Source organism: Thalassophryne amazonica, chromosome 10 (assembly GCF_902500255.1).
Source record: "Thalassophryne amazonica chromosome 10, fThaAma1.1, whole genome shotgun sequence".
Taxonomy (NCBI): domain Eukaryota; kingdom Metazoa; phylum Chordata; class Actinopteri; order Batrachoidiformes; family Batrachoididae; genus Thalassophryne; species Thalassophryne amazonica.
The window spans coordinates 65,597,808-65,618,456 of NC_047112.1; the positions used below are offsets into that span (position 1 = coordinate 65,597,808).

The 20,649-nt window shown below is 40.7% G+C and overlaps 1 protein-coding gene across 4 annotated transcripts in view; it reads left to right on the top strand.

Annotated features, from left to right (window-relative positions):
• mllt1a (MLLT1 super elongation complex subunit a) overlaps window positions 1-20,649 on the top strand; it is a 130,547-nt gene that overhangs the window by 74,522 nt on the left and 35,376 nt on the right. For all 4 annotated transcript variants that reach the window (XM_034180158.1, XM_034180156.1, XM_034180155.1 and 1 more), the window contains exons 3-5: window positions 7,786-7,868; window positions 8,727-8,870; window positions 8,983-9,108. In XM_034180158.1, the coding sequence (XP_034036049.1) occupies window positions 7,786-7,868; window positions 8,727-8,870; window positions 8,983-9,108 (353 nt within the window). The remainder of the gene's footprint in view (window positions 1-7,785; window positions 7,869-8,726; window positions 8,871-8,982; window positions 9,109-20,649) is intronic.

Below are 20,649 nucleotides of genomic sequence, written 5' to 3' on the forward strand. Positions count from 1 at the left end.
CCATTATTATCTGGATAAAACCTTTATAGGTACCTTCCTGTTGTTGCAGTAGCTCCTTAAGTGAGGTCATTTGTTGATCCAAAAGATCCCGAACTTGAGCGGAGGTCATAAAATCCTCCTCAAATTTTGCACTCTTAGGTGGCATTTTTGAAGACGCATTTGCGGGTCACTGATTAGCAATGCCGGATGGCTTTCACCGTAGCCTGGACCGGGCCTGTTGGTAGCTGTCTCAGGTGGCTGTCTCGCTGCTGTAGCCTGCGCCGGGCCTGGTGGTAGCTGGCTCGCCACTGTAGCCTGCGCCGGGCCTGGTGGTAGCTGGCTCGCCGCTATAGCCAGCGCCGGACCTGGTGGTAGCTGGCTCGCCGCTGTAGCCTGCATTTTGACATATCAGTTCTCAATTCTCGACAGATAGAAAAAGTGAGTGTGATTCCTCATACGGGGTGCTGGTGACCTTCAGAAACCACTGTTTGTTCTGTGGCATATTTCCTTATATTTCTGTAAATGACGCTTTTTGAATCCTATATAGTGCAGCAGATAAGAGAATATTTAGACTGGAATCCTGCAAATAGTGATACGAGCATCAAATTTGGCACAAATACTCCTTAGACATTACTCTTTTGAAATAACCAATTAGCCACCTGAATCTTCAATAGGCAGCCAGGTAGGGGTCAATTGAAGAATTACACAGGGTGAAATGCTCATGTTGAAAACTATACCAAATTATTTGTCTGATCATAGCAATTTCAAAAAGGTATAGTTTGACTATGACTGAATTCCATGGTGTTATGGAGTAAAAACAGCAAAAATGGTGACAAAGGTCAGTTTCAATTTGTACAGGGGTCAGAACTTAAAGGTTGCTCCAATTTTGGTATAAAAAAAAAGATGCAAATTATTGGTTGAGTTAATAGCATTTTAAAAAGGAGTAGTTTGCACCATCTGTCATGCTTAGTTATCATGTTATGGGGTAACATATGTCATACGTCATAGAATCCAATGGACGTCGACCTTGTTTGACCTTTACTTTGGAGACCAAGCATTCAACACTGTCAAAACTATTCCATTTATTCATCCTATTAGCTCAATTATCCTATTGTTTCAGTTATCTGCTGCACTAATAGGTGAGTACTTTCAGAGCCAAATCTGGGTGAGCGAGAAATTTTAAATTTCTCAAAAAAAAAAAAAAGAAGTCAATTTTCTGCTTATTTCAGCAAATAAGATGTGCTTTCCAATGTTTGCTAGTATGCAAAATTGATTTATACGGTTATGTTGGTGATTAGAGGTCACGGTCATTTTCAAATTTTGCAATTTTTCACACATTTTTTTGTGCTTAACAGGACATTTTAGCACCTGAAATGATAAAATTTAGTTTGACTATATCAATTGATAGAATATATTGTTAGTATAAAGTTAATTGCTAACATGCACAGTTTTAAGTATCTTTGCGTTCTGTGAGGTTATCAAATCGAGCATTCTAAACACAGAAGTTGATGAAAAACTTGTCAACTGCCAACATTCAAACTCCCGACCCTCACTTCCTCCCTTCTAGTTTTCCTTTTCTCCTGCTGTCTCTGGACACATTTTCCTCCTCCTCCTCCTCTTCTTATTTGCCCAGCAGTAGCCCAGTTTCTGCTGGCACCCTATTGGGCAACAGTGGCTGTTGTCGTAAACCTGGGCTTTGAGTGATTTGGTGTGGAAATTCTATTTATCTGCATCTTTAATTTTGGCCCTTTTACACCAAATGCCCTTTCTGACACAATCCTCATCGTTTATCTGGGCTTGGGACCGGCACTCATAATGTAATGAGTTTGCATCTTAGATATAAACTCAGTACATCTTCTAGCAAATTGTAGCTGAACTTTCAGGTCTTCTTTTTAAGAAAATCCTCCTCTATACCACTTCATCATGAAGCTGTATAACTAGGGACACAAAATACCCTCATATAAAATCAACAATAATGATGATAATAATATTAAAGCAAACAGAGCTCTGCTGTTGGAATAGTATCGGTGGCAGATTGGCAGATATCCAAATTCAGGTATCTGGATTGGATGAGAAATAAAAAACTGTGGATCATTCATCCCTAATTTGAAGCAGATTTGTGCATCACCCGCTTAAAAAATAATCCAATATTATGGAAGGATTCCATGCAGTCTAATACAATTCTTCATTTAATGCAGACATTCATTGTCCATGATAAATTAGAATACAGCAAAAGTGGCGTTACTTAGCTTCAAATACATATTTCATGAAAAACCAGGGATCGTCTCCTGCTTTTTACTACTGTGCTGTAGCGCAACAAAGCTGCCTCTGCTTGCCTTTTGTTCACCACTGGGGGCAGCACCACATCTATTAGCAGAAAGCACACCATAGAAGAAGCAGCCAGTCTTTTGTTTGTTTTTTTGCCTATTAGTATGGCATAAATTGCACATCATAATTGTCTCATTCTGAACTTGTTTGACAACATTAAGAAACCGTGAACTGAAAAGTTCAGTTACATTTATCAGTTCTAAAGCCTACCACTGTTGGCCTTGTTGATTTTGTTTTTAATCTCAAAGTTACTCCAGTAAGTCTTATGAGGGTCAGAGTTTGGTTTTCCCAGACCAGCAGCATAAATCTGGGTGGAGAAAGTAACTTGTCTGACGGCAATTATATACAATTATAGACGTGTACCTGTGATTATGCGGACCTGGTCAGGATGGGGTTCACAGAGGCCTTGGCCAAGGCCTGCCGAAATTAAAAGTCTATAACTGTTTATTTATATGATAAAGAAGAAAATTGAGAGTTTGTCAAACATACTAAAACTGAAAAATCAATCAAAGTTTCAGCTCTTTATTATTACTGTCATACTGCACAAACAGGTCCAAAATACTTCATGTGCACAATCTCTAAAGCCCCTTTCACACCGGGGCTGCCTCGAGCTTCCTGTAATGTCATGACGACGCAGGAATGTCTGCGTCAGGTGTGCGCAGCAGGGGGCAGAGAGAAGGTGAGAACGCAGCCTGCAGGTTCTCTGCACAGAGGAATCAAAGTGTAGTTTGGCTGCAGACAGACTGTGCGCTCTGATTTATCTTCTAGTTTATATTTGTGCTGCGCTGCAGGTCTGCGCTCTGAGTTCTGTTATAGTTTCTTTCCTACTTTGACCGCGAGATGCGCGTGCACACGCGCATGAACGAACCGATACCTGATGTGGACATGTCCTGTTTCTGTCAATCAGTCTGTGAGCAGGACTTTTATGGACTGTATTTAAACACATTTGTGAGAGAAGACCAAGGAGCTGCTGCAGCCAGCAGTGTATTTTTTTTTTCTGTGCCCAGTTTTTACTGCATTGTGTACACTGCGTCGTCATGACGACACACGACGCAACTCGAAGTGGTCCAAAGTAGGTGTTGTATCGCGTTATCTGATTGGTCGTTATCGATAGAAGTGTCGCTCGATTGGCTAGCACCAAGCTGCACGCGAGGTGTACTCGGCTCTACCAGCGGTCAACTCGGCATGTGGTACAGCTCAGAAAGTGGTGAATGGGCCAATCAGAAGGTGGCAAAATCACATACCATTTAATAATTTAATTAAAACAAAGCATCGGTCAGGATGACCAGGTCCGCATAATCACGGGTACACCTCATCAAAAGTCTGTAATTGTATAATGTAGACTTATTCCCAAAGTGCTTCACTAGAGTTGCTTAGTGAGCCACAAATGTGTGTGTGTGTGTGTGTGTGTGTGTGTGTGTGTGTGTGTGTGTGTGTGTGTGTGTGTGTGTGTGTGTGTGTGTGTGTGTGTGTGTGTGTGTGTGTGTGTGTGTGTGTGTGTGTGTGTGTGAAAACAGTTCATGGTCATAAAACAGTCTTGAAAAGAGGATTAAAGTGGATGACTGAGTATAAGTGCTTAAAAACCAACTAGCGTGTTATCCGTGGGGATCCACGGGTTCTAGATTGGGTAGTGTTTATAAAATAGGTAGCTGACATTTTTCAAGAGTGGTAATAAATTATGCAAAGTTTCTGTAATGGGTTGGTATGGTGTGTGACTTCAGGATGTTTTTAGAACCTTAGACCTAAACAGTTTTTAGAAGAACTCAATTTACTGTCTTAATGTATTTATAAATTGTTTAGGTTCTTGTTATCATATACACGGTATTATTATTATTATTATTATCAGTATTATTACTTTATTTTATTATTACTTCCATTTTGATTTTTAAATTGACCACAATGGAAATAAAGGGGCATTTATACGAGCATGCCTTTGCTTCACGACACATCACGACCTGTGTCATACTGGAGAGTAAACTCATCTTTAATTGGTGCAGACAGGATGCCAGAGGGGCGCAACTGTTTTATCAAGCCATGTCGATTTATACAAGACAAATAATTACCATTTTAGATGGCTCAAAATGCTTTCTGCAGCTTGTTAGGTGCGCGTGAATGGCTCCAGCTGCAGCCTCCTCTGTGATTCCGGAAGTGATTAGAGCCATTTTCAGCGGCCAGTTTGCAAAAAAAAAAAAAAAAAAAAATCTGCCACAAAATAATTATTTTATGTACGCAGAGCGCGTGGCAGCTCGTAGAACAAAGTCCAGCTGTGAACACAGCGGGTGGGATCATCACAACAACGTTTGTGCTATTGCATGAAGCAAACACATGTGCATGTAAATGGGCCTTAAGTGTTTTCACTTTCTGGTGAAGACTGAGTACGAGTACATACATTTGGGTACTCTTCGATACCGATACAAATAGTTTTATGATGACTTTGAAAACAGGTTTTATTCATGCCATATTCTGTTATTTCAACATTATCATTGACAGTTCAAATGAAAGGTTGAATATAGGATAATTTAAATATGCACTTCTTTTGAGATTTTTTTTTTTTTCTTCCAGGAGATGTTGCAAATATATCATTAGATACAAAATCAATTTGGTTTCTGGGGCCCCACGAGCCTTAGACCCCGGCTCCAGCGGGGCTGCACCCCCCAGATACCCTACAAATTTTCCTTGGATTTCACAGTTTTCATTTCACAGCCCTGTATTTTAGCTGTTATATAAAACAAATAATACCATTCAAATTCTGACGAAGCACCAGCTACAGAAGCAAAGCCGGACGATGGTTAAACGATGTCTCCGAAAGTCAACTTAATTCCAGATTTCATTTTTCGTTTTGGCTTCGGTGTCCTTCGTTACTGGTGTGTGACCAAATAGTAAGGTGCTCATTTGCATACTGGAGATTCAGAACCTTGTTAACCCCCAAAACCTAAATCAGTTGTAAATCTTGAATTATCTGCAAACTGTTAATTGCAAAACGTGAATACTGAAAAATATCCTTAAGTACTTTCCGGATTTCAGTTTACGGCTCTGTTACTTCAGGGAAAAAAAATGTGTTTTGGGGGGGGGGCGGTCAGTACACCAGGTGATTCTGATGTCAAGCACCCAGCCCCGCACCGGGGACAGTAGCAGGTGGGAAGTTTGACTGGGGTCAAACTCAGGAGGACAGAAACCTCCCCTGGAGACTCCGGTAAAGGTAGAATGATATTCACAGATTCAAAGTTCATGGCTCAGTAAATCTTAAGAGAAACATTATAGAAAAATAAAAACCAGTTTATAACCTCAGGAAGGTAGCACAAACTACAAACTTATTTTTATCCATATGAGCTGTACTCTGAGCTGGAAAATAACATTGATCTGAACGAGCAGGCGGCTGAGAAACAGAAGCATAGGGACCATCTACAAAGTGCAAAAATTAAAAGAAACACCAGAAAAATATTAAATAAATTCATTTGGTATAAAGTCACCAAATTCACTGAACAAATCAGTGGTCTCCTGCTGGTTATACTACAGCACTCAGTTTGTAAAAATGTCACTGTGAAAAATTTACAGTTTGCGGATAATTCAGGATTTGCAGCTTATTCACGTTTTGAGGGTTAGCACCTTGACCAAGGGCCCTTAGTGATTTTGTTGCCTAATGGGGATTTAACTGAGGATCCTCTGGTCACAAGCCCACCAACTTCAAACTTTTGATTGAATCAGAATCCTTTTATTGTCATTTTACAGTGTATGCAGTACAAAATATAAGGAGATTTTAAAAAGTACCAGCTCTCTTTTCAGTGCAGTGGTTGGTGAGAAATAAACAATAGAATTAAAATTCCTTTTTGGCGGCATTCAGGGCAATAACAGCTCTTGGCAAAAAGCTGTTCCTCAGTCTGTCTGTCCGTGCCTTTATTGCCTCATAACGCCTTCCTGAGGGTCACCTTCCATTCAGTTTTCTTTGTTTTGGTGTGTGTGTGTGTGTGTGTGTGTGTGTGTGTGTGTGTGTGTGTGTGTGTGTGTGTGTGTGTGTGTGTGTGTGTGTGTGTGTGTGTGTGTGTGTGTGTGTGTGTGTGTGTTCGAAGAATTAGCAGCCTCAATTAGCTCCTTCAAATGACAAGGATCCACTCAGCCGTTATATGAAAAAACTTTAACACAGTAGCAGAATAATTGATGGGCTATAACCCAATTGTTGTACATAATTTACAAATACTGGTAATACGTACTCTGTCTCATCTTGTATCTAGTAGTCACGGGTTGCTGTCTCGTAGCCACGGGTTGCTGTGTTACTGAAGTATTTCCTGAAGTGGTCTCTATTCCTTGTAGACAGGTGTAGAGATATTGTTGTTACATCTTTAAAGGTAATGGAACTGGATTTAAGGACTGTGTTAATCCATATGTAGGCAGCATAGATGGTGTACAGTATTCACAGCTGAGTAGTCATTTATATTGCTGTTTTTACATATTCAACTTCAGTAATTGATAGCAATGAAGTAGCCTAGTTTAGAATAACAGGTTTCCTGCTATTAAATGTTGTTACTATAACATTTAATTAATTCAACTAAAAGATTTCAAATGAAGCGTAATTATAAGCCTGCAGTCCTACTTTTAACTCTCTCGCTCTCTCCCTCTCTCAACTGTCATTGATACTGTTGAATCGGGTACTAACTAAAACTGTGTGTTTGTACAAATTTTAGTTTTACAAATTTTATTTATGTTAGAAAACTAGGGAAGCTAGTTTCTTAAAGTTTTTCAGTTCACAAATAATTTAGTATTGGGCCTGAAAAAACACATTCGTCCCCCTATGCTATAGATGACCCTTGCATTATTCTTTTTTTTTTTCTTTTAATTGTCAACACGTTATTTTATAAGTTTGATGACATACCTTCAATGTTCAAAGGCTCATTGGATTCATTGTTGGTTGTTAGTGTGTTGGTGTTGTGAGGTTGGAACGTTCTCAGTAGCATAGCATACTCAGTATTAGCAATGTTGCCATGTTGAAATGGTGCTTTTCTCTGTTTTTGCAGAATTAGTGTTATGCAATGGTGCTTTTAGTTTACAAGAAATTAACCAATTGATTAAGAGGCACAGTGGCATCACTTCCATTCTCAATAATGGAATCAGAATTGTTGCTCATTTTGATTTTGAAGTGCAGATACATTCGTAAAAATATTTAGATGTTTTTTCTTTTTATATTCCTGACTTATGTGTCCAGGGGCAATTCTTTAATGCCCAAATCTCACTCTTTTGTGTCAAGACAATAATAACAAATTATATTGCCATCAGTGCATTTTTTATTTCATGCAAAATGCTTTTCAGTTGATATGGTCATCACATTTAACTTCACAATAATGTAAAATTCAAATGAGACCAACTGAAAAATGTTGCAGCCTTTTACTCTTTTTTCTCGATTGTCACATCACTGTTAGTAATACTACATTATTACTCGTATAATTGTTCTGTCCAACAATCATCAAAGCTTTTGTTTGTCTACAGTATGCAAGGAGCCTCCGTACAAAGTGGAAGAGTCAGGCTACGCAGGCTTCCTCATGCCTATTGAAGTTTACTTCAAAAACAGGGTAAGATTGAACCTGTAAGATGCTCACATGATTGTTTACTGTCTCTTGCACTGGTAACAGTTTAGGGCTGTACAGTAAAAATGGGAATAACTGCATGGATTTGTCCACAAATTTTGTAAGCAATTAGTCAAAAACGATAAATGCTGTCATCTTGTAACTCTCCAATTTAAAAGGGCACATAAAGAAGATGAAATGAATACATGGTAGTTAAATTTGATTGACAGGATTAAAATATGGGTTGAAAGATAATACAGTGGTTGTGTAATGTGTTTTAATTTGGTAGCTATTTGAAAGTGCAACACAGTGTTGTTACGTCCACCAACGACGTAATAAAATCATTGGCTTTTTTTATATTTATTTATTTACTTATTTATTTGTCTGACTGTCTGGCTTTTAGCAAGATTATGTCAAAACTACTGTACAGATTCTGACGTAATTTTTATCACAGATAGATAAGGCTGCAATAAATTTTGGAGGCGATCCGGATGCCCATTGTGGATCAAGGTTTCACTAGGATTGCATCAAAACTACCTTATGGATTGTCACCAAATTTTCACCACAGATAGATATTAGCGCATGGAAGACTCCACTGAATTTTGGAGGTCATCTGGATCCTGTTTGGCAGACATCAAAAATCTCTTATTGCTCTTACTAAGAATAAAAAGAAACATACTAAGATGTTGAAATTGTGTGTATGTGTGTTGTAGGTGGCGGGGGGCACAGTTATTTATTTGTTCTCTGAGGGGGGCTCACTCTGCCACACTTTGAAAACCTCTGGTGTAGAAAGCTGATTGTACTTCTGTTAGAAAAGGAGGGCTAAAATGGAACTGATCATAAAATAATTTTCTGTTGTTCCAGGAGGAGCCAAAGAAGGTATGTTTCAACTATGACCTGTTTCTTAACTTAGAGGGCAACCCTCCTGTCAATCACCTCCGCTGTGAGAAGCTCACCTTCAACAACCCTACCAAAGAATTCAGGAGAAAGCTGCTCAAAGCTGGAGGGGTGAGGAACATTGATGCTCATTAACGAATTTGGCACGATGTAAATAGTGAAATAAAAGCCTTTATCTCTGTGGAAATTTGAGAAGTGACCAGTGATTATCTCTGTGTTTTAGGTGTTGGTGGTTCCAGAGGGAACTGAAGCTGTGTCAAGGCCCAGTCCAGACTACCCGATGCTTCCCACCATCCCCCTCTCTGCCTTTTCAGACCCCAAGAAGACCAAGACCTCTCATGTATCAAAGGTCAGTTAGTTTTCTGAAGCTGTCATGTCCTTTGTCAAGAGGAAATGTGGATGTGTTTACCCTGAAGTCTGTTGCACATTGATTGTTGACCTACCCCCAGACAAAACTTGTACATGCGATTGAAATGTGACGAAATCTTTGGTCATGACTCTAAAACCATTGTCTTTTGTCTCATAGTTTAGCGATCTTACAACCGAAGACAGTCTGCATCAAAATTCTTACTGACTGTTGCTGTAACTAAGTACATTTCACTTTGCAGTCTTAGAGACAATGGGTTGTTGCTTTACCTCAGCACCCTCTGGTGGCCATTTTTGGCTGATGAAAACATCGCTGAACTCTGTACAAACACGTCATTTGGTCATTTTTCAAAGGGGTCAGACTTGTCAATAAATTCAATTTAATGTACAGTGGTTCATTTCAGGTCAGCTTGGTGTATAAATCTCATTGTTCCAGGCACTGATAGCTGTCAGCTGGCTGATAGAAGCAAGTTAGAGACAAAACTAAACTAGCTGATTTCAGTAGACAAGCAACACAGCCCGAGTGTATTTTCATCGGGCGGCCAGTTGCACAAGTATGAATTCTCGCCTTCGAATTTGCCACTTTGCCGGAAGTGACGTGTACTCGTGCCATCCCGTGGGGGAACTATTTAGACTGATTGGGTATGGTTTGGGGATGTATGCTGGTGCTAGCTATTGCTGCATCTGCAGCACTATGAAACCTTTCTGGGTCCTGACTGGCAACAACCCAAATCAAATCAAATCAATTTTATTTATATAGCGCCAAATCACAACAAACAGTTGCCCCAAGGCGCTTTATATTATAAGGCAAAAGCCATACAGTAATTACAGAAAAACCCCAACGGTCAAACGACCCCCTGTGAGCAAGCACTTGGCGACAGTGGGAAGGAAAAACTCCCTTTTAACAGGAAGAAACCTCCAGCAGAACCAGGCTCAGGGAGGGGCAGTCTTCTGCTAGGACTGGTTGGGGCTGAGGGAGAGAATCAGGAAAAACACATGCTGTGGAAGAGAGCAGAGATCAATCACTAATGATTAAATGCAGAGTGGTGCATACAGAGCAAAAAGAGAAAGAAACACTCAGTGCATCATGGGAACCCCCCAGCAGTCTAAGTCTATAGCAGCATAACTAAGGGATGGTTCAGGGTCACCTGATCCAGCCCTAACTATAAGCTTTAGCAAAAAGGAAAGTTTTAAGCCTAATCTTAAAAGTAGAGAGGGTGTCTGTCTCCCTGATCTGAATTGGGAGCTGGTTCCACAGGAGAGGAGCCTGAAAGCTGAAGGCTCTGCCTCCCATTCTACTCTTAAAAACCCTAGGAACTACAAGTAAGCCTGCAGTCTCAGAGTGAAGCGCTCTATTGGGGTGATATGGTACTATGAGGTCCCTAAGATAAGATGGGACCTGATTATTCAAAACCTTATAAGTAAGAAGAAGAATTTTAAATTCTATTCTAGAATTAACAGGAAGCCAATGAAGAGAGGCCAATATGGGTAAAATATGTTCTCTCCTTCTAGTCCCCTTCAGTACTCTAGCTGCAGCATTTTGAATTAACTGAAGGCTTTTCAGGGAACTTTTAGGACAACCTTATAATAATGAATTACAATAGTCCAGCCTAGAGGAAATAAATGCATGAATTAGTTTTTCAGCATCACTCTGAGACAAGACCTTTCTAATTTTAGAGATATTGCACAAATGCAAAAAAGCAGTCCTACATATTTGCTTAATATGCACATTGAAGGACATATCCTGATCAAAAATGACTCCAAGATTTCTCACAGTACTACTAGAGGTCAGGGTAATGCCATCCAGACTAAGGATCTGGTTAGACACCATGTTTCTAAGATTTGTGGGGCCAAGTACAATAACTTCAGTTTTATCTGAATTTAAAAGCAGGAAATTAGAGGTCATCCATGTCTTTATGTCTGTAAGACATTCCTGCAGTTTAACTAATTGGTGTGTGTCCTCTGGCTTCATGGATAGATAAAGCTGGGTATCATCTGCGTAACAATGAAAATTTAAGCAATGCTTTCTAATAATACTGCCTAAGGGAAGCATGTATAAAGTGAATAAAATTGGTCCTAGCACAGAACCTTGTGGAACTCCATAATTAACCTTAGTCTGTGAAGAAGACTCCCCGTTTACATGAACAAATTGTAATCTATTAGATAAATATGATTCAAACCACCGCAGCGCAGTGCCTTTAATACCTATGGCATGCTCTAATCTCTGTAATAAAATTTTATGGTCAACAGTATCAAAAGCAGCACTGAGGTCTAACAGGACAAGCACAGAGATGAGTCCACTGTCTGACCCAGCACACCATTTGTCCTTCCTCATGTCCGTAAGTAATAGTACTGCAGCATAGCAAACCAATTGTTCAACTTCTCATAAAAGTACCAAAATTGTTACACATATTGACTAATGTATTCTGAACAATTCTGGTTAGGGACCCCCTCGCGATTTTGCCTTGGTCACCTTTGGTGGCCATTTTCCAAGACGGCCACCATTTTACTTTAACAACATGGGATATCTGTTATTGTTTTTCTCTTTGTAGGTTTCTCAGAGGTGATGAATACTCAATGGGATGTGCTTTCACAATTAGAAACAATACAGATGTCATTTGCGTTGTTCGGAAATGCATATTGTACTAGACTGATGTATGCGTGTACCACGTGTCCTTGTAAAATGGTAGTTTGACAATAAACTGTAGCTGTTTCAAAGTGTGCAATAATTTGACTACATTTTCTGAGTTTGCCATTATTACGAGTATCAGTTCTCTCTTCAAAATATAGTAGGGTATTTTGGATATTTTAGGGGAGGATGTTTGTTGATTTCAAAGCAATTGAATCTGACAGATCTCATTTGACTCATGTTCTCTGTGCAACAATGGGTACTTTTAAGCAAAACGTTTTGGGAGAGCAGCAATTTACAAATCAAATAATTGATTTTTTTCATTAAAAATACTGGCTCACACATTTAGAAACACCTTTCAAGGTCAATTTACTGAATTGTACACTTTCCTTATATCTACCACCAATCCAATAAGAAAAAAAAAATCCATTTAGCCCTTTTTGCAAAAAGGGATGGGAGCCATTTTGGAAAATGGCAGAAGTTACCAAGGCAAAATCTCGAGGGGGTCCCTATCCAAAATTGTTTAGAATACATGATTCTACATGTCTACCAATTTTGGTGCTTTTATGCAAATTTGAACAATTGATCTAAAATATCAGTCTATGTTGCTGCACTGTAAACCTCGATCTGCCACATCCAGGTTATACATGGAAGTCCCCTTGGTCTTTTGCACCACAAAAGATCAAAGCATTCCCTCACATTGCAAGTAGAACATCTGAGTCTACCTCAGTAATTGCTCATTTGATGCAAAGCCATTCTAATAGTATCCAAGGATTCTGTGCAGAGACCAGGCACCAGAAACACCCAGTAGTTTTCCCTGCCACAAAGCAGACAAAGGCTATTGTAATGGCCATGTCTGTTTGTCCATGTAGTTTTCTTTAAAATTCAAAGAGCAGTTTAATCAAACTTAGTGAATAAACTCTGTAGCCTGTTCTCCCACAACACAGGTCATTCTAACATTATAGGTCTAAAGTCATGGCCAACTCAGAGGTCATTTAAAATGCATTAATGACCATATATCAGGAACTACAAAACACATTGAAACACTTTTTTTGTGTATTCTTCTGCTCTCCTGGGGCTAAAAAAAAAAATGTGTCAAACTTCTGATATCAGTGGCATATCGTGCAAAATTGAAAAATTAGCTCACTTTGACGAAGTACTGCTATTGTCTGCCTGTCTTAGGTCACTGGTTAGTTAGTCTCTTGAGCAGTAAGAGTGGAATGTGGGGTTTTGATCTCCTGCAAAGATGTCTGCATTGCCAGACACCTATGTTCAGCAAATTCATGACTCTTTTAGCTCTTCAGACGTCCCAAGACCTCAAGCCATGCTCCCAGAGACATAATGTCAAACATGCACACAATGCTAATGCAGGAAATTAGTGAAAGCCTGGATCTTAAGCCACCTTGACACTTGCATAAATTTGATTCCCGCACTGGCGCGCAATCTTTAGTGCCAATGGGTAAAGTCATTGTAAACTGTGCAAAGCCCCGCGCAGTGCTGCAAAACCTCCGCTTGCATGCGGATTTCCATCAAAATTTGTTTCCATGTTCTGTTTATGTTGTCATATAAAGCTGCTAACTTAATATATATAAATAAAATAGCCAAGTGTCCTCTGTGTGCATGTGCATGGCTTTGATCACGCAAAAACCCGGGCAGAGCTGACATTTTCCATTTTGTATGCTTATGCATTTTGGGTCATGGATGAACGCTGAAAAAAAAGGAATGTTGATAGGACCAATATTTTTTGGAGAAATGAGCAATTTTACCTAACCTGTAAACAATGGACAGTTTGTTGCATTGCACCATGCGATTTCAGGGTTTCGAGGTTATAAATGTTGTTATTGTGGTTTGTTACTTTCATTGTTGTTAGTATTATTGCTTTATTGCGTTTTTGTAGCTCAATTGGTTTAGTCAGTTTAGTAAAATCTGCTGTTACCATGAGTGACTTAATTTTCATGTTGATAAATGGTAAAATGGTAAATGGACTGCATTTATATAGCGCTTTTCCATCTGCATCAGACGCTCAAAGCGCTTCACAATTATGCCTCACATTCACCCCGATGTCAGGGTGCTGCCATACAAGGCGCTCACTACATACCGGGAGCAACAGGGGATAAAAGACCTTGCCGAAGGGCCCTTAGTGATTTTCCAGTCAGGCAGGGATTTGAACTAAGGATCTTCTGGTCTCAAGCTCAACACCTTAACCACTAGACCATCACCTCCCCAATTGATACCATGAGTGAAATGTGTAGTTTTTAATGCCTTCTGCCACTGACTTTGTTTGTCAGATTAAAAGTACCTGCTTACAGCAGCTGTGCATGCGTGCGTGCAACCTCGATCACAGAGAAAATGTGGACAGCTGACATTTGCCATTTGGTATGCTTATGTATTTTGGGTCAAGGATGAACGCTGTGAAAACGGAGCAATGGATGTTGCTAACTACTTTCTGGACTCGCACGCCATTCCAGCACGGATGGTAAGTCATCTTTATATTAAAAGCGTGTGTGGTGAGTGATGTTAGGTTCAATGTAAGTACATAATACAATTGCAAACGTGAAAAATACATGGATGACACAAAAAAATGAAACGCTTGTTTCCATTGTGGTCCATATAAAAAATTAAATGACAAAATAGAAGTAGAAATAAAACATCAGCATTTGGAGAATTCTAACATGCACCAATCCGCATCCGGTGTCGCAGACCGAACGGTCCCCTCTAAATATTGGTCTGCCCTGCCTTCACTGCACGTGTCATCAGCCGCGGTTAACTGATTATCACCTCGTTTCTGCTTAAAACTGCACTTGAGTCATCATCTGCCTCAGCGACAGATATCTGAAGCTTTTGTACAACAATCATTTCCACATAAATTCAGTATTATTTCATCATGAAAGACGGAGTAAACGATTGATCATAGTCCCGCAAGCTACACAAGCTGCTAGCTGCTGCATTCACTGTGCCTCCATCATTTCAAAGCGTCACCTCATTTCTGCTTAAAATGACCTTGTTTCTGCTTAACTGACTTTAGAATGATTTAAGAGGTTTTAACTTGTCATCTGATGGTTAATAATCCCATTAATCCATTTGATCGCTTTGAGTGAAGAGACGTGCTGCTGTGGTCCGAAATGACGCGTGCGCAGTGGAGGCAAGGCAGACCAATTTTTAGGGGGGGACCGTTCAGTCTGCAACACTGGATCACCTCCAAAATTCAGTGGAGTCTACCACACCCTAATATCTATCTGAGGTGCAAATTTGGTGGGAATCCATGAAGAAGTTTTGACGTATGCTTCAAAGTCTATATAAAGTGAAATCTTGATCTGGATTACCTCCAAAATTTAATGGCCTAATATCTATCTGTGTTGAAAATTTTATCAAAATCTGTGCAGTAGCTTTGACATAATCCTCATAACAGACAGACAAATAATTAAACACAGATGATTTATACGTCCTTGGCAGACGTAATAATATAATAATAATAGTGTGTATATGATAACAAGAAAACCTAAGCAATTTATAAACACATTAAGACGGTAAATTAACATTACAAAAGTAATTAACAAAAAAATGAAAGGGTTGAGTTCTTCGAAAAATGTTTGAGGTCTAAGGTTCTAAAAACATTCTGGACTCACTTGCCACATGATACAAGATTTGCTTTATTTATTATCACCCTTACCACAAAAATGCCAGCTGCCTATTTTATTAACACTACCCAATCTAGAGCCTGTGGATCCCCATGGGTAACACACTAGTATTTACGAGGTCTGTTAGAAAACTATCCGACCTTTTTATTTTTTACAAAAAAACATATGGATTTGAATCACGTGTGATTGCATCAGCCAAGCTTGAACCTTCGTGCGCATGCGTGAGTTTTTTCACGCCTGTCGGTTGCGTCATTCGCCTGTGAGCAGGCTTTGAGTGAGCAGTGGTCCACCCCTCTCGTCGGATTTTTATTGCGAATAAAATGTCTGAACGATTTGGAGCTTTGCTGCATCAAATTTTTCCAGAAACTGTGAGAGACCTCCAGGTGGACACCATTCGGAAAATTGTCTTTCAGGGACGATTTTATGGGGATTACACAGATTAAGGAGTGCTCCAGCCGGTTTAAAGACCACCCACAGCGCCACTCCGAGCGCCGATCGACAGGCTGAAACTCCGCTGAAACAACCAGATCATTTCCAAAGTGAAAGCTTTGTTGATCCGGGACGTCGTCTGACTTCCACAGAAATGGCAGAAGACGTGGACATCAGCATTTTTTCGGCACGTTCCACTGTTACAAGAGGTTTTGTCATGGAAAGAGAAGCGGAGGGATGCGCCACGGAGCCGCTCATGGTGCGGACAAAAGCACCTCCGTGTTGGTCTCACAGGACGGCTTTCAGATGGCTTTCAGACGGCTTTCGGTGGCTTTTCAGTCGTGTGACTATCCGAGAAATTGTGGATGAGCTGGACATGCCAGAACATGTCCTGTGAGGCTTCATCACGGCGTTGCTTTGCACCATGCGGCTCCGTCCCGACGCGCGAATTTCTCCACACGTCTGTCTCACTGTGCCGAAAAAGTGCTGATGTCCACGTCTTCTGCAATTTCTGTGGTAGTCAGACGATGTCCCGGATCAACACGGCGTTCAGTTTGGAAATGAACGGCACATTCCACTGTTACAGGAGTTTTTGTCATGGAAAGAGGAGCGGAGAAATTCGCGCTTCGGGACGGAGCCGCATGGAGCAAAGCAACGCCGTGATGAAGCCTCACAGGACATGTTCTGGCATGTCCAGCTCATCCACAATTTCTCGGATAGTCACACGACTGAAAAGCCATGCGGCTCCGTCCCGACGTGCGAATTCCTCCGCTCCTCTTTCCATGACAAACTCCTGTAACAGTGAAATGTACCATTAATTTCCAAACTGAACGCTGTGTTGATCCGGGACATCGTCTGACTACCACAGAAATTGCAGAAGACGTGGTCATCAGCACTTTTTCGGCACATTGAGACAGACGTGTGGAGAAATTAGCGCGTTGGGACAGAGCCGCATTGCGCAAAGCAACGCCGTGATGAAGCCTCACAAGACATGTTCTGGCATGTCCAGCTCATCCACAATTTCTCGGATAGTCACACGACTGAAAAGCCACCGAAAGCCATCTTAAAGCCGTCCTGTGAGACCAACACGGAGGTGCTTTTGTCCACGCCATGAGCGGCTCCGTGGCTCATCCCTCCGCTTCTCTTTCCATGACAAAACCTCTTGTAACAGTGGAATGTGCTGAAAAAATGCTTATGTCCATGTCTTCTGCCATTTCTGTGGAAGTCAGACGACGTCCCAGATCAACAAAGCCTTCACTTTGGAAATGATCTGGTTGTTTCAGCCTGTTGATTGGCGCTCGGAGTGCACCGCGCTCTCAGATGCTGTGGGCGGTCTTTAAACCGGCTGGAGCACTCCTTAATCTGTGTAATCCCCATAAAATTGTCCCTGAAAGCCATCTGAATTTTCCGAATGGTGTCCACCTGGAGGTCTCTCACAGTTTCTGGAAAAATTTGATGCAGCAAAGCTCCAAATCGTTCAGACATTTTATTCGCAATAAAAATCCGACAAGAGGGGTGGACCAGTGCTCACACAAAGCCTGCTCACAGGCGAATGACGCAACCGACAGGCGTGAAAAAACTCACGCATGCGCACGAAGGTTCAAGCTTGGCTGATGCAATCATACGTGATTCAAATCCATATGGTTTTTGCAAAAAATCTAAAGGTCGGATAGTTTTCTAACAGACCTCGTATTTATTTATTTTATGGCTTTATTTTGACACAAAATGCACTCCTCTCAAAACACGCATTTGGGAAATAAATCAAGTGCACCCTCTCTTCTATGGCATTTAACGGCAGCCGGCATCCTTATTGTTGCATCGCTGCCACCCTCTGCATCAGTCCATTATAGCAGTGCTAAATTTTCTTGCTAAGTCCAGTGTCTTTCAAGTATTTTAAAAGCCAGCACTTCCCCTTCTCACTTGACCTTATGGCTAAAATACCTCCTACAGAAACTTCTTTCAGGTCTTGCAATTGATTTCTTTCAGGTTTTAATAGATGAACCATTGAAAAATGATGAAATATATTTTGTAAAATAAAATATTTTGAGGTAAAATTAAAGTGCTGTGCTACATACTGTACAGGTATATTCTTTTATGATTTTTATTATTTATATTTTAACTGGTGACATTTGAAAGCGCTGCATTCTGGTGATGGCATTTTATAACACTTCATTTAGAGTTCAATTGGTCTGGTGATGGTCTTTTAATTAAATTTTTTTTAATTATTGCATCAGTTTTAAATGACTTACAAGTGTCAAAAGACTTCATTGTAATAGTTATGTCTTTAAGTGTATTATTTACTAAAAGCAGAAATGGTGCAATAATTGATTTGTTTTATGAGACACACTTAGAATTTAATAAATGTAGAATGAAAGCAGAATTAAAGTCAGTTAATGCAGGCAGACAGTCCATTTGTGTAAATGTATTACAGACAATACATACAAGATAGTAAATACATTTTCATGAAATCAAGACTTGAGCCATATTTTTGTTACAGTATAATGCCGCGTTCACACCAGACGCGATCAGACACTACATATTCGCGGGGGTCGCGTAGCGATGGATGCGCCACCATCGCACGGTGTGTCGCTCTGCTTTTGCTGTGAAAATTCTCCCCGGTGCATCATCAAATAGGAGGAGCTTCCATTCCGCTCGCCGGCTCCAGTTGTCAGTCAAGTTAACATGACGGACCTTGATCACACGGAGCGAGTTGGTGTGGAAAGCTGACAAACGTCATGAGACGTTCCCAATTCAGGGTGTATCACTATTTGCTGCAGGAGCTGCGTCTGGATGACGGCTGCTTTCAGTGGTTCTTCCGCCTCTGCGGGACCCAGTTTGAGGACCTCCTGTCCCGTTCACGCACGCACATGTAAACAATTAAAAAAAAAAAGAAACTCTGCTGCCTGCTGCGGGGCTGCTCCTCACTCTTCCCCCAAAAACTCTGTCATAATTGTGTTTAGAAACCAGTCACCATTTGTTTTATTATACTTCTGTGTAGTTAATTAAAGTATTCTCCACAGACGATTCGCTCACACGCGCACATAAAAGAAAAAGAAGAAACTCCGCTCCCCCTCCTGTGGGGCTGCTGCTTGCTCCAAAAACTCTGTCATAATTGTGAAATAAAGGACAAAAGAGACATAAGTCCTGCTCACAGGCTGGCTACCAGAGACAGGACATGTTCACATCTTCAGTCAAACTCCAGACATCTCCACGTCACTACATATTCAGTCCCTGATTGGTCATCGCAGCGCGACAAGACGAAAAAGTTCAGATTTTTCAACTTGGGGAGGAGGGCAAAGTGACGTGATGCGACGCAATATCGCACCACAAACGCAGCAATCGCTCAAAATCGCTTCACTCACGTCACTTCATTCGCGTCCATTGCGTCGCGCTGCATGACTTGGCGCCAAAACGCGTCGTTCCATAGGGATTACATGGCAACCTGTCGCTCAGGTCGCGCCCGGTGTGAACACAGCATAAGTCAAATACCACTATGTTTTAAACCAAGAAAACCTGACCAAAGTGCTTTTGGAATTTAGATGATTAGAGACCCTGCGAGGCTTATGGCCAATGTGGAAGTGGAATCCATTAGCTTAGTGGGGAAATGAGTTCAGAAAATCCACTATAGTGATAGCGCTGTTTATGTGGCAGGGAGGAAGGTTTGTCCAGTTGAGACTGTGGCCTTTTTCCACTGACGTGTCCATAAAAATCATAGAGGGATATGCATGCAAACTTAATACCCATTTCTACATTGGATGACGATGAAATTGAGGATGGCCCATTGGCTGTTCCACCAATATCAGATATTTCATGTCTGCTACCTACAACCAACGTGGAATGTTTCAAACCCAAATCAACTTCCAGGCATCTTGTATATGCTACTCTGGAACCGCCCCTAAACCCAAACGGTCCAACCGTCAACCCCACTGAGGTCCTTAGTCTGGGTCTCATTAACATAAGATCACTATCCTCAAAATCATTGTGGATTAATGATGTAATTATGGATAATCACTTAGATGTGATTGGGTTATGTGAAACCTGGCTTAAACCTACAGCTGTCCTCCTCATAAATGAGGCCTGCCCACCGGTGTACACATTTAGTCACGTCCCTCGTGATGCGAAGCAAGGCAGGGGTGTTGCTCTTAGTTATAAATCTAGGTTTGTATATTAGCTGTTGGGGGTCACAAATATAATTAGTTTGAACATCTGATCCTCTGCTTTGCCCATGATGATACGTATAGCCAAGGTCAGGAAAATAAAAATCAGTCGTATTACTTTGTCATTGTATATAGGCCCCCTGGCCCAATTTGGTGGGTTCATCTCTAACTTGTCAACTAGTGCAAATAACATTGTGATTATTGGTGACTTCATCATTCATATACAACCCCAATTCCAATGAAGTTGGGACATTGTGTAAAATGTAAATAAAAACAGAATACAATGATTTGCAAATCCTCTTCAACCTTTAATCAATTGAATACACCACAAAGACCAGATATATAATGTTCAAACTGATAACCTTTATTGTTTTTGTGCAAATATTTGCTCATTTTGAAATGGATGCCTGCAACACGTTTCAAAAAAGCTTGGACAGTGGTATGTTTGCCACTGTGTTACATCACCTATCCTTCTAACAACACTCAGTAAGCGTTTGGGAAATGAGGACACTAATTGTTGAAGCTTTGTAGGTGGAATTCCTTCCCATTCTTGCTTGATGTACAACTTCAGTTATTCAACAGTTGTCGTATTTTACGCTTAGTAATGCGCCACACATTTTCAGTGGGTGACAGGTCTGGACTGCAGGCAGACCAGTCTAGTACCCGCACTC